This window comes from Podarcis erhardii, assembly GCF_964252035.2.
Source record: "Podarcis erhardii genome assembly, chromosome: 5".
Classification (NCBI taxonomy): domain Eukaryota; kingdom Metazoa; phylum Chordata; class Lepidosauria; order Squamata; family Lacertidae; genus Podarcis; species Podarcis erhardii.
Window position 1 is genome coordinate 79,287,633 of NC_138509.1, and position 12,438 is coordinate 79,300,070.

The 12,438-nt window shown below is 44.8% G+C and overlaps 1 protein-coding gene across 14 annotated transcripts in view; it reads right to left on the minus strand.

The window, feature by feature from the left end:
- The window catches only part of PLCH1 (phospholipase C eta 1), a 144,453-nt gene that overhangs the window by 60,322 nt on the left and 71,693 nt on the right, over positions 1-12,438 (minus strand). For all 14 annotated transcript variants that reach the window (XM_081862073.1, XM_081862075.1, XM_081862074.1 and 11 more), the window contains 3 exons: positions 10,757-11,000; positions 6,942-7,071; positions 1,904-2,074 (listed from right to left, as the gene is read on the minus strand). In XM_081862073.1, the coding sequence (XP_081718199.1) occupies positions 1,904-2,074; positions 6,942-7,071; positions 10,757-11,000 (545 nt within the window). The remainder of the gene's footprint in view (positions 1-1,903; positions 2,075-6,941; positions 7,072-10,756; positions 11,001-12,438) is intronic.

Below are 12,438 nucleotides of genomic sequence, written 5' to 3' on the forward strand. Positions count from 1 at the left end.
TACTGGAAGGAATTTTTTTATTTTGTATTGGATTTGTGACCGTTATGCTCATTTGCCTTCAGTAGCAGTAAAGCTCTGCTGGATGAAATACAGAGGAACCTCGGGTTGCGAACGTGATCCGTGCAGAAGGCACATTCGCAACACGCAACATTTGCAACCTGCAGCGGTGCATCTGCGCATGCGTCGAAATCCGGAAGTAACCCTTCCGGTACTTCTGGGTTCGGCGCAGTGCACAACCCGAAACGCGTAACCCGAGGTACCACTGTATTAATTTCCTCTGGTCTATTTTTGGGAAACTCTGCAACATGTTTTAATTTATTTCCTCCTCCGGAGATGGTGCAACATGTTTTCCCTGCCCTCAAGCCAAAAGGCTGTGGTGGTGCTGCATGGTTGGCCCCAGGGCTTGGGCAAAAAATAAATGCCTAAAATGGAGTCTGTGCACCCTGGCTGCACAGCTCTGTACTGGACTAACTTCAACTGGTCAGTGAGCAGCAGCCTTCTCATTACCCTCGCCTCCGTGTTTCTCACACATCTTCTGTTACTCATTGGCAGCAGGTCAAGGCTCAGTGAGCTGCCCATCCCACTGGAACCCCTCCTTGTCTCCAGAAGGGAGGTCATAATGCTGACAATGCACGCGGTCCTTTGAATGGATGGCAGGTGTTTCTCAAAGCCACTGATCCAAGGTGAAGTAATGGAAACAATACGACTGCCTTGCATGAGTTCACTCCAAAAGCACCTACGGAATTGCGATGGGGAGAGGGCAGAGAGGCTGGGCGCCTGACAGCTGACAAATGTATTGGTAATGAACAGCAGATGACAAGCAGAAGCCAGGAGCAGCAGTGAAACAAAAAACCAATTATTTACAACAGGTGTGGGCAGTGTCTACTGCCCGTGGCCCACACACATATTGATGAAGTCCACAGTCTGCTTTACTGGATCCCTCAAAAGTCCCAGTCTTTTAAAAGTATCGTATTTTTCCATGTATAAGACCTTTTTTCTGATTTTTTGGGTGATAAATTGAGGGTCATCTTATACACGGGTTAATATGCTATGTAAGCAAGGGCTGGGGCCGTGGAGGTAGCAGGTAAATGTCGGAGCTTACCCGCTCAACTGTATTTGGTGAGTGCCAGTATGCAGTGTATTACGGCACCAGTTCCGTCGGCCAGAGCAGGGGGTCGTCGAAAAGCTGCTCAGCAGCTCAGCAAACTTACAAAAGCAGCTCAACAACTGTTGAGGGCTCCCAAAAATAGGGGTCGTCTTATACATGGGGTCGTGTTATACACGGAAAAATACAGTATACCTTCCTCTGTGCTATAGAAAATGTTTGGTGCAAAAGTTATTTTTTTCCAGCACAGGAGACTCCTTCACTCTGCTAAACTAAATTTGCTGACAGGTAGGAATTGCATAGGGACGCGGGTGGCCCTGTGGGTTAAACCACAGAGCCTAGGACTTGCCGATCAGAAGGTCGGCAAGAGTCGGCCACGAGTAGACCTAATGGTCAGGGGTCCCTTTACCTTTACCTTATGAATTGCAAATCCTTACCTGGCAGCTCATGTTTTTTTTAACTGCTCAAGATCCAGAAAAAGGCACTTACGCCCATTTATTTAACAAATGTATAGGGCACAAGATTCGCAAGGCATCATATAACAAAAGCAGGACAATAAAGACCATATAGAATCAATAAACAGACTGTCAATATCAATATTTGTCAAGGGGTCCAAATACAAGGGAGAATAATTGGTAAATACTTTCAAGACAAATGAATGCAAATTATTTCTTCCTTGTACGGCTGACTTCACTTTCTCCATCTCAAAAACCTTCGAGGCTGGACATTGAGACAGAAGACATTTTGATGCGCGTGAATGGAAAGATGGAATCTACATTTATTTCTTGGTTTTCCTACCTTTTGTTCCACTTTCAGAAACTGAGCAAATTCCTCGACAGTGAGGTGGTCTTTCTTGTCGCTGTAGCTCAAAAGCAGTAAGTAGAGGTCGCGCCTTAATGACATCATCTTGTAAAACACAGAAAACTCTTCAAAGGTCAAGGTTCCCTGGTTCTCATCGGTGTCGGCCTCCTGAGGAACAAGCATAACCAATTATGTATGCTGGGTAGCATGGCAGGCTGTTCACAGTAGGAAAAGGTAATTGTGAATTCCCATGTGACTCAATTCAGACTTAATTTAGACCTGGGGCCCTCCAGATGTTGCTATACAACTCCCATCAAGCCTGACCATTGGCCACACTGGTTGGAGATGCAACCTGGAGTCTGACAAAATCTGGAGGGCGAAAGGTTCTCCATCCATTGTATAACCATCATTTAGAATTCCAAACCACAGTTTGAGCTTCCAAACACACCACAGGCAAACCATACTTAGAGCTGCTTATTTGCTTTTGTTTTCCACCCACTTGGCACTCCATTTCATACCTTTCTTTGTGCTACAGCAGCCTCTGAATGCAGAACGATGACCATAAGCATGGCTTGAAATTCACACGTCAGACAAAACTATAACAAACCTAGGGATCTTATCTGAGGACTCAGCTACAATAGTCAAGAAACAGCATTTTGAATGTGTTATAAACATGCAACAGCAGATGGTGCCAGAGAGCAAAAGAAATTTCTAAGCGTTTTCCCATAGCGTTTTTTTCTTTTGCGATATCGATTTAAATTCTGACTTATTGATATCATTTTCCCCCCTGTGTGTAGATCCACCTTGAGCCAATGAATCACTTCACATGCCATGCCAAACCATAGTTTCTTTTTAAACAATGGTTTAATCATGAACACACCTTCCCACACTGTGGCACAAACAAGCCATGGCATGTTTGTTATGTTGCAAAACCTCAATCCTGGTTTGCTTCTTCTTCTTTTCCAAATAAACTACGAGCAGTAATCCAGAAATAACCTCCTGACTTACAGTTTGTGACTTGTTTCAAGCGAAATGCTGTACTAAGGCTTGGTTGTGTCATGCACAGTAGAGGAGAAGGAAGCCATTCATGGTTAAACCATGGTTTGGAACCAGCTATGGTTTGGTGTGATGGACAAACCAGCCTGATGCATCAACCAATCCCAAATCCCAGATATTCCTGTGATTGTCATTCAGCAGCTGTTCCGTATGCCAACAGCACACCAAGCCAGGGGGGACATTCAAATGCCTCTGCTGCGTGTGTCAACCTAAATGCATGCACTGTTTACATAGCAGCAGCCTGAGTCACCAGAGCTAGGCAGAAGTGGAGGACAAATACGTGAGTCACAAGCTGGGAGAGATGCCAGAAGTGGGGTCCAGAGCCAGAGCCAGAAGGAAGGCCAAGGTAGCAGAAAATGGGCTGTGACAGACAAGTGATGGAGATCAAAAAAAGGATTAAAGGCTGAACTGGAAGGAATCCCGATCTCCCGGAAAACGGGATAAAGTTGACTGCATTCAAATGTAATAGTAGTATCATAGTAGTAGTAATAATAATTTATTATTTATACCCCACCCATCTGGCTGGGTTTCCCCAGCCACTCTGGGTGGCTCCCAACAGAATATGAGAAAGATGATAATGTTAGCAATTTTGCTCTTCCGATGCTGCATTTGTGATTGGTGTAAATCACATGCCTGTCTGAGAAGGGTATGGGAAACGGAAGACAGTCTTATCTCTTCCGCTGTATGTACTTTGTAATGTACTTTCACTTTCACTTGTGCCTGTTGTTCTCTCAGGAGCTGGAGAGAACGGACACCATTATGCTTTTGTCTGTACATAGTGTGTAAACAAATAGTAGATTAAACATTAAAAACTTCCCTAAACAAAGCTGCCTTCAGATGTCTTCTAAAAGTCAGATAGTTGTTTATTTCCTTGATATCTGGTGGGAGGGCATTCCACAGGGCGGGCGCCACTACTGAGAAGGCCCTCTGCTTGGTTCCCTGTAACCTCACTTCTTGCAGTGAGGGAACAGCCAGAAGGCCCTCAGCGCTGGACCTCTGTGTCCAGGCTGAACGACAAGGGTGGAGACGCTCCTTCAGGTATACTGGGCTGAGGCTGTTTAGGGCTTTAAAGGTCAGCACCAACACTTTGAATTGTGCTCGGAAACATACTTGGGAGCCAATGTAGGTCTTATATGGTCTCAGCAGCCACTCCCAGTCACCAGTCTAGCTGCCGCATTCTGGATTAGTTGTAGTTTCCGGGTCCCCTTCAAAGGTAGCGCCATGTAGACCACATTGCAGTAGTCCAAGCGGGAGATAACTACGAAAGCGACACTGATCAGCATTCAAAATGTCCACTGCTAAATCCCACACAAAAGATTCAGCATGGTTAGAGCGTTGGACTATTTGGAGGGAGACCCGGGTTCAAACTCCAAATTAGCCACAAAGCTCACCAGGTGATCTTGGGCCAGTCACTATCTCTCAAGCCTAGCAGCCCTCACAGAGCTGCTGTGCAGAGAAAAGGGGGAAATCGCTGACACGACCTTGAGTTTCTTGAAAGGAAAGGTAACAAAATAAAATAATTTAACAAAGGTAATGTCTTCAAATACATTGATCTTCAGCTCCACTGAGTTGAATGGGACTCATACCCATGAAAATGTATAGCAGCCTTAAATATGAGGCTTAAATGTGAGGCTTTGAATGAAAATGAGCACAGTGCTGCCTCTGAATTTTACACCTAATTGTGGGAGGCTGGGGGGGTGGGGTGAGTGGAATTCCACAGTCTCAAATTGTTTTATTTCTGCTGCCAAAATGCTATTCAAGAACATTAAAAGCCTACAACAACAGAGGACTCGGGAGAAATATCAAAACGCTAACTCTACTTTTGATTGCTGTTTTTGAGTCTGTCCTGAGGGAAGAAAGGTGCATAACCTACTACATGCTATTATGGCTTTTTTATTTTTCAAAAAAACCAACAACTTTCAGCATCTGCTTAAGAGGATTTGCTTGGGATTTACAAAACATTTCACAGTAGTTCTTCCAAAGTACACTCTTCTTTTGTGTAGTTAAGTCCCTGGAGTAACAAGCTTTCAATGAAGGAAGTTTGGCTTTCCCTGCTAAGTTTCAGGCAGCTGGCTGAAGGCCATTCCAGAAGGCAGCGTGGAAAAAGGGTTCCTCATTATTAGCCCCGTTCAAATGATACTCATGTGTAGGGCATATATGTAATGTTGATGGAGTGGGGACAGAGCAGGCACACTTTTCGTGCTGCTCCCACCATCCAGGTGTAGCAACCATTGAGTAGGGCACAGCTTTCTGTAGAGGAATCCAAACAGGAAAGCATCTGATCACATGTACGGGTTCCATGCACCGGAGCACTTGTCCCAAAGAGTCGAAGCCCCTAGGCATGAACTGGTGCTTGCGCATTTGAGTTTATTTGAAGATGATCAGCACACATTTCTTGCAGGAAATAAAGACCCAAGAGCAGTGTCAAAAAGCACAGTCCAAATCCACCATCATTACAGATTTCCCCTACACATCAAATTAAAGAGTGGGATGCATTTGGGTGTGGGCTGTTGAGCTCCTTTACCTCGGAAAGATACAGGGCATGCAAACAAAGAATTTGTTCACACGTTCTTTGAACCTCCTCAGAGTAAAAGGAGGGTGCTGCTGTTGCCACCAGGACAGCTATACCCCTGTCAGTCTTGGGACAAAGGCCCAGTCATGACCCAGTTCTCTGGAGGAGCCAACCCCCTTGCAAGACTCCAAGGCTGTTTAAAAAAACCTAATGAGTGGATGCTATAAAGGCAGCATGGCCTTCCATAACTGCTGGAGGGCTGAAAGTTGCCCCGCCACAGCCACACAAAGGGATAAAGGGAATGTGATTCACAATCACAGTACTTTTGGTCAATCTGCCTGCAAAACTTTCAAAACACACTTCCCTTGCCTATCTCCCCTGCTCCTGAGAAAGAGCAGCCATCTCAACACACAGTGGGAGTTTCAAAACATAAGTAATAAATGCTGTTGCATCCCATTAAAGTTATTATTTGTTTGTTTGCACATCCTTACATTTGTGCCCCACTTAAGGAGATACATGATTCTTCTCCTCCTCGTTGTGAAAAGATAAAAGGTAAAGGACCCCTGGACGGTTAAGTCCAGTCAAAGGTGACTAGGGAGTGCGACACTCATCTTGCTTCAGGCCAAGGAGCCGGCGTTTGTCCACAGACAGCTTTCCATGTGGCCAGCATAACTAAACCACTACTGGCGCATGAAGGACTGTGATGAGTGCTAGAGCACACAGAAACGCTGTTTACCTTCCCACCACAGTGGTGCCTATTTATCTACTTGCACTGGTGTGCTTTTGAACTGCTAGGTTGGCAGGAGCTGGGACAGAGCAACGGGAGCTCACCCTGTCATGGGGATTTGAACCGCTGACCTTCTGATTGGCAAGCCGAAGAGGCTCAGTGGTTTAGACCACAACGCCACCCATATCCCATGCAGTTGTATCCTCAAAACAACCCTGGGAGGTAGCTTAGACTGAGAGATAAAGAGTAACTGGGCCAAGGTGAGATTCTTAGTTAAGGGGGGATTGGAATCTAGACCTCCCAAAGTCCAACAGTAACCGCTACACTGCAATGGCTCTAATACTAGGGAGCTGTTAAGTTATGGGTGCAGAATGAGAAGGGAAATAGCCCTGCTGTGTTCAAGGAAACTCACAGCACAATAGTGCAGCTAAATACAGAGGACACTCAAAGCAACTGGGTCTAAGAGCGATCAATCACTGGCCTCAACACAAAGCAGATTTCAGCCTGCAGCCTGCAATTAATTAAATGTTATAATTCCTTGAGAGAGGCCTGATGCCAGATGTCAACAGTACAGCAAGAGCCAGATGCTGACATGGCCACAATGATTAGCTTGTCCCCATCGTCTCTTCAATTAATGGCATCCCACAGCCTGCCCATTAATCTTCATCGATACCCTCAGGATTCTCACCTTTCATGAGACTAACACTTAAGCTCCCGGGAGGGCAAGGAAAGATGCTCACCTGAAACATTTGTCTTACTTTCCTCCGGGGCAGGCTGACGTTCAGTTTATGCATCAACTGGTGAATCTCTTCAATATTCAGCAAGCCATCGCCATTCTTGTCTGCTTCCTGAAAGGTCTGCTTCACCCAAGTGCAGATGAATTAAGGAAAGGGTAAAAGGCTTGTACCAAAATGTTCCTAGCTTTGCTTTTGAATTATTGAAGAATGCAAAAGGAAAGAGGTGAGTTATATAAATCAGGCTCAGGCTGACAAACACACTATTTGGGGTGTGGCAAAGAGAAACAGTTCACACACGAAATTTTCCCCACAAGGGACAGCACACACACTGCAAATGTTTCCACCTCTCCATGCATGCATATACATGTACAGTGGTACCTCTGGTTACGAACTTAATTCGTTCTGGAGGTCCATTCTTAACCTGAAATTGTTCTTAACCTGAAGCACCACTTTAGCTAATGGGGCCTCCTGCTGCTGCCGCGCTGCTCCACGATTTCTGTTCTCATCCTGAAGCAAAGTTCTTAACCCGAGGTACTATTTCTGGGTTAGCGGAGTCTGTAAGCTGAAGCGTATGTAACCTGAAGCATATGTAACCTGAGGTACCACTGTATACAAACACACACACACACATATATTCAGTTTTCAGGGCAGTTGCACTCACAAGGTTGTGTACATGGCAATATAAATCCACATTACACTCCTTAAAACAATTAAAATGTAACCAAGATGCAACAATGAAAAAAATGGATTGAAATAATAATGCATTTTGACTTCATTTTCAATTCACCTGCAACTAGGCCACACCTTCTTCCTGAGGGCAGACATCCCATAGATGTGGGGCTATGACTGAAAAGGCCCTACAGTTTAGCATTGCATACATGAGCCTCTGGCTTGTATGCCCCCCTGCTCAACACTTATGTGCATTTTTCCACTAACCACAGTTCTTTGTTCTCTTTAAGCCAAGAACTGTGGTTAGCCTTATATTGGATTTGCTGAAATGAGCCAAGGCCATAGCTTGAAGTGGGCTGGTTTCAATACATCCTAGTTAACACCCCCTACCATTGGTTCTTCCTGATGAGAACGAGTGCAGTAATCTTGTGCACAATGCCTCTCCTTCCTCCAATATTCAGAAAGCACTGCCTCTAAACCAAAGAGATTCTGTTTCGCTGTAGCTAACATCCATAAATGTATTTTTTTAAAGCATTTGAACTAGTGGCTGCTCTCACATGTTGAGATAATCAATTACACAAACCAATTGTGTAGCGTGAGAGGAAACATACCATATTTTTTGCACCATAACACTCACTTTTTTCCTCCTAAAAAGTATGGGGAAATGTTTTTGCGTGTTATGGAGGGAATGCCTACGGGTGGCATGCCTACAGATTTTCCTCCTCTAAAAACTATGTGCGTGTTATGGTCGGGTGCGTGTTATAGAGCGAAAAATACGGTACTTCCTTTTGCCACTTCCAAACCTACCCCAAATCAACTCAGCTGGATCGCCCCAAGTCCTAGCAATGTGTGAATGAGTGGCGTTGGAAAATTCCCCCTTTAATCCATTCTTGCACTCTTTTACCATATTCCCCCATGTGACATTGTCCTTTTTCCTGAACTCAAAAGCTGCAAGCTCTTTAGATGTGCCTCGCAGGAACACCGAATGCTGCTGTATATCATTGGTCTATCTTTTTTATATAAAAAAGGTAAAGGACCCCTGGACAGTTAAGTCCTGTCAAAGGCGACTATGGGATTGTGACATGCATCTCACTTTCAGACTGAGGGAGCCAGTGTCTGTTCACAGACAGCTTTCCAGGTCATGTGGCCAGCATGACTAAACCGCTTCTGGCACAACAGAACACCGTGATGGAAACCAGAGTGCATGGAAATGCCGTTTACCTTCCTGCCACAGCAGTACCTATTTATCTACTTGCACTGGCGTGCTTTCGAACAGCTAGGTTGGCAGGAGCTGGGACAGAGCAATGAGAGCTCACTCCAACACAGGGATTTGAACCGCCGACCTACTGATCGGCAAGCCCAAGAGGCTCAGCGGTTTTGACCACAGCACCACCCGAATCCCTATCTAGTTCAGTCTATCTAGTATCTATCTAGTTCAGTGTTGTCTCCACTAATGGGCATCTTCTCTCCGGGGTCTCAGATGGAGATCTCCTCCAACCCTACCTGCAGATGCTGAGAATTGAACCTGAGACCTTCTGCATGAAAAACAGAGTCTCTACCACTGAGCTGAAGCCCTTCCCCATTTCCAGATACTTCCCTTGACCACTGCATGTCTACTTGGCAGTGAGCACCGCTATCTTCAATGGAGCTTCCTCCTTCGCAAGTATGTGGAGGATTGCAGTTTCAGTTGTTCTTTTGCCTACATTCTCGGCTGGGCAATAGCCTCTTGGACAACCATCCAATTTCATGGAACCTTTCTCCTATTGGTTGTTTTCTCCCTCTGCCCTCCCCCCCAACTGATGCACACACACACCCCCCCGTTCAAATCCACATCCCCTGGTGGCTTCTGTTCTCTTCCCACTCCAGCTGGAGCTGTTACAGGGGTCATTTCTCCCTGCCGCCTCCCCAGCTGCCAAGACTGATAATGCAAACAAGGCTTGAAGTCACATCTCAGCACAACCAAACACACGGCAGCAACATGCAGGCCTCCAAAAGTCAGGGATAAATATAGAAAGTGCGGAAGGAGTTTATGGAGCTTGTAATTTGCCACAAAACGCTGGCAGGCGCTCCTCTGTCTTCCGACAGTCGGAGCTGAAATTTGGAGGTGGGGATTATCAGGTCTGAGAAAGCGTCCCCTACTTTCGCAGTTCACTCGGGCAACCTGGGTCCAACAAAATGGGAGTCACGATCCCATATCTTTGCTGGAGAATAATTTCTTTCATTTCCAACTAGTTTAATACTCTGGGAAAAGTAAATCTTCAAGTGGGTTTCCCACCACCAACCACCCCTCCCTGAATTTACTCCAGCTTTGCAATGTCTTCCGCCCTTGTTTTGTCTTTAGCATATAGTGACATGAAAGACTGATTGAGTGATTGATTTTCTAATTATTTTATTTTTCACCTTCCATTTTCCCTCTCTGCTTTGTCTCTGAGCAAAACTGGATCATCTGCAGTCCAGCTAACATAGTCCTGGCTTGAACTTTAACATTTCTTTCTTTCTAAAAGTGGTCACAGTCCAGGGATGCTTGCATGCAGGAAAAGCTAAAATGCAATGCTGTACTAGTATAGTAACAAATTTTGCCTACCTGCAATGGTTATTTAATTCTGCCACCAAATGCAGATGCCTCACACTACCTATAGATGGTACGACTAAAATTCCAGGGCACTGCTGCCAAAGAGGATCTTCAGAAGGACTCAGCAGCTCACCAGGTTTTTTATTATTATTATTTAATCAGAATTAAGAGAGACAAAGTTGTACAACCACAGTGGTTGTACAATTCTACATCTGTTAATCCTGAAAAAGGAAACAGGAGGAATATCACCCCACAGGGTGATATAGAAGATATTAATCAAAAATAGCAAGCAAAAATGCAAATCTTGGCAATCAAGAAACAAAGGCATTTTTAAAAATATGACCAGAGGTGAAATCTAGGGAACACCTTGTACCTCAAAGCATGTCATGATGCGAGAGATGGAGAGACTGTGGCTCTCTATGTGTTTCTGGATGACAACTCCCATCATCCTTGACTATCAGCCAAGCTGGTTGGGGCTGATGGAAGCTGCCATCCAATAATGTTTGGAGGCCCACAGGTTCTCCACCAACCAGAATCCCCAGACACGGAGCCAGAATCTAGCTTCCTGAAAGGATATTGATCGTGTGTTCTCTGTCGCTTGGCTAGAGAGTCCTCGTCGCTGATCCCAGCCATCAGGTACTTCAAGCCGGTGATCCAGGTGCGAGCTTCCTCTGGGTTGGAGGTGATCAGATCCAGCGACTCCATATGGTTGCCGTGGTAAATGGTGAAGCAGCAGCTCGGGTCAAAGTTGCCTTCAGCATGGCGATGGAATATTTCTGACTGCCGTCCTTCAGTCACTTTGTAGATGGAATCAATTATGACTGTAAAAGCAAGACAAGACTGTAAAAGCAAGACAAAACCGGGGGGGGGGGGGCGAAAAGTGAAAGGGCTCAGATTCTTCAGGTTTCCATATTGTTCCTTGCAATTTAGCTAGCCTTGTACCTTAATGAGCTAGGCCGAAAATGATTAAAGAGAAGGTTTTTGGGTGGCTTTATAGAAGGCTCCTTGATAGATATTGTGCAAAGTTGCATCCCTCTGAAGATGTAAGTCACTCTTCCCAAACCTGGTGCCCTCCAGATCCCTCATTATTGGTCATGTCAGCTGAGGCTGATGGGAGTTGGAGTCCAAAATGTCTGGAGAGTATCAAGGGGGTGCTCTTGTTAAGTGAGGGGGAGGCACAAAACAGGAACTCAAGGAAGGAAGGAAGGAAGGAAGGAAGGAAGGAAGGAAGGAAGGGGAAGGAGGGAAGGGACTGTGTATTGCTTTAGCTACTACAGCTGAAGATACTGGATACATTTTACACTGTAAACCAGTGTACATACCATGCTCCCAATTCCTGAACCATAAGAACCTAAGAAATGCCTGCTGAATCAGGCTAAATAATGGCCCATCTAGTTCAGGGTCCTTTTCTCCCCATTGCCAACCAGATGCCTGTAGGAAAACAGCAATTAGAGGACCTGAGCACAAGAGCACTCTCCCCTTCTGTGGTCTCTCTCCAGCAACTGGGATTCAAAAGCATACACTGCTACCAATTCTGGTGGAGCACAAGCCATCGTGGCTACCAACCACTGTTGACCTTATCCTCCATAAATGTGTCCGATTCTCTTTTAAAGCCATCTAAGTTGGTGGCCATCACTGCTCCCTGCTGGATTGAGTTGCATATTTGAACGATGTTCTGCATGAAGTACTTTCTTTCATCTGCCCTAAATCTTCTAATATTCCACTTCATTGGGTGTCCAATGCTTCAAGCATTATAAGAGAGGTGGGGGGAGATTCTCTGCAGACTTTCTCCATGCCATTCATAATTTTATAAGCTTCTATCATGTCACCTCTTTCTTGCCATTTTTCTTTTGTATATTGTTTTATTATGTTTTCTGTTTTACAATTTAAAATACTCACTTTACACCCTTAAGATATCAGTGACTTCCATCCTTCTCTTTCCATGGTTCATTTTACATATCATAAATCCCTGCATATTTTACAAAAACTATACCATTCAGTATTCCATTATTGCATTCATCAAAACATGTTTACGCTGTTGAATTTATCTTAATGCTGCCAGCGTTTTCAGCTGTATACAACTGTTTCCCATATATTCAGTAAACATTTTCCAATCTTCTTTAAAGATATGTTCTTATTGTTCTCTTACTCTATATGTTAAATTTGTGAGTTGTGCATATTCTGTCAACTTAAGTTGCCATTCATCTTTCGTTGGGACCTCATCCTTGCCATTTTTCTTTTTTTCTTTTTTTGTTAGAG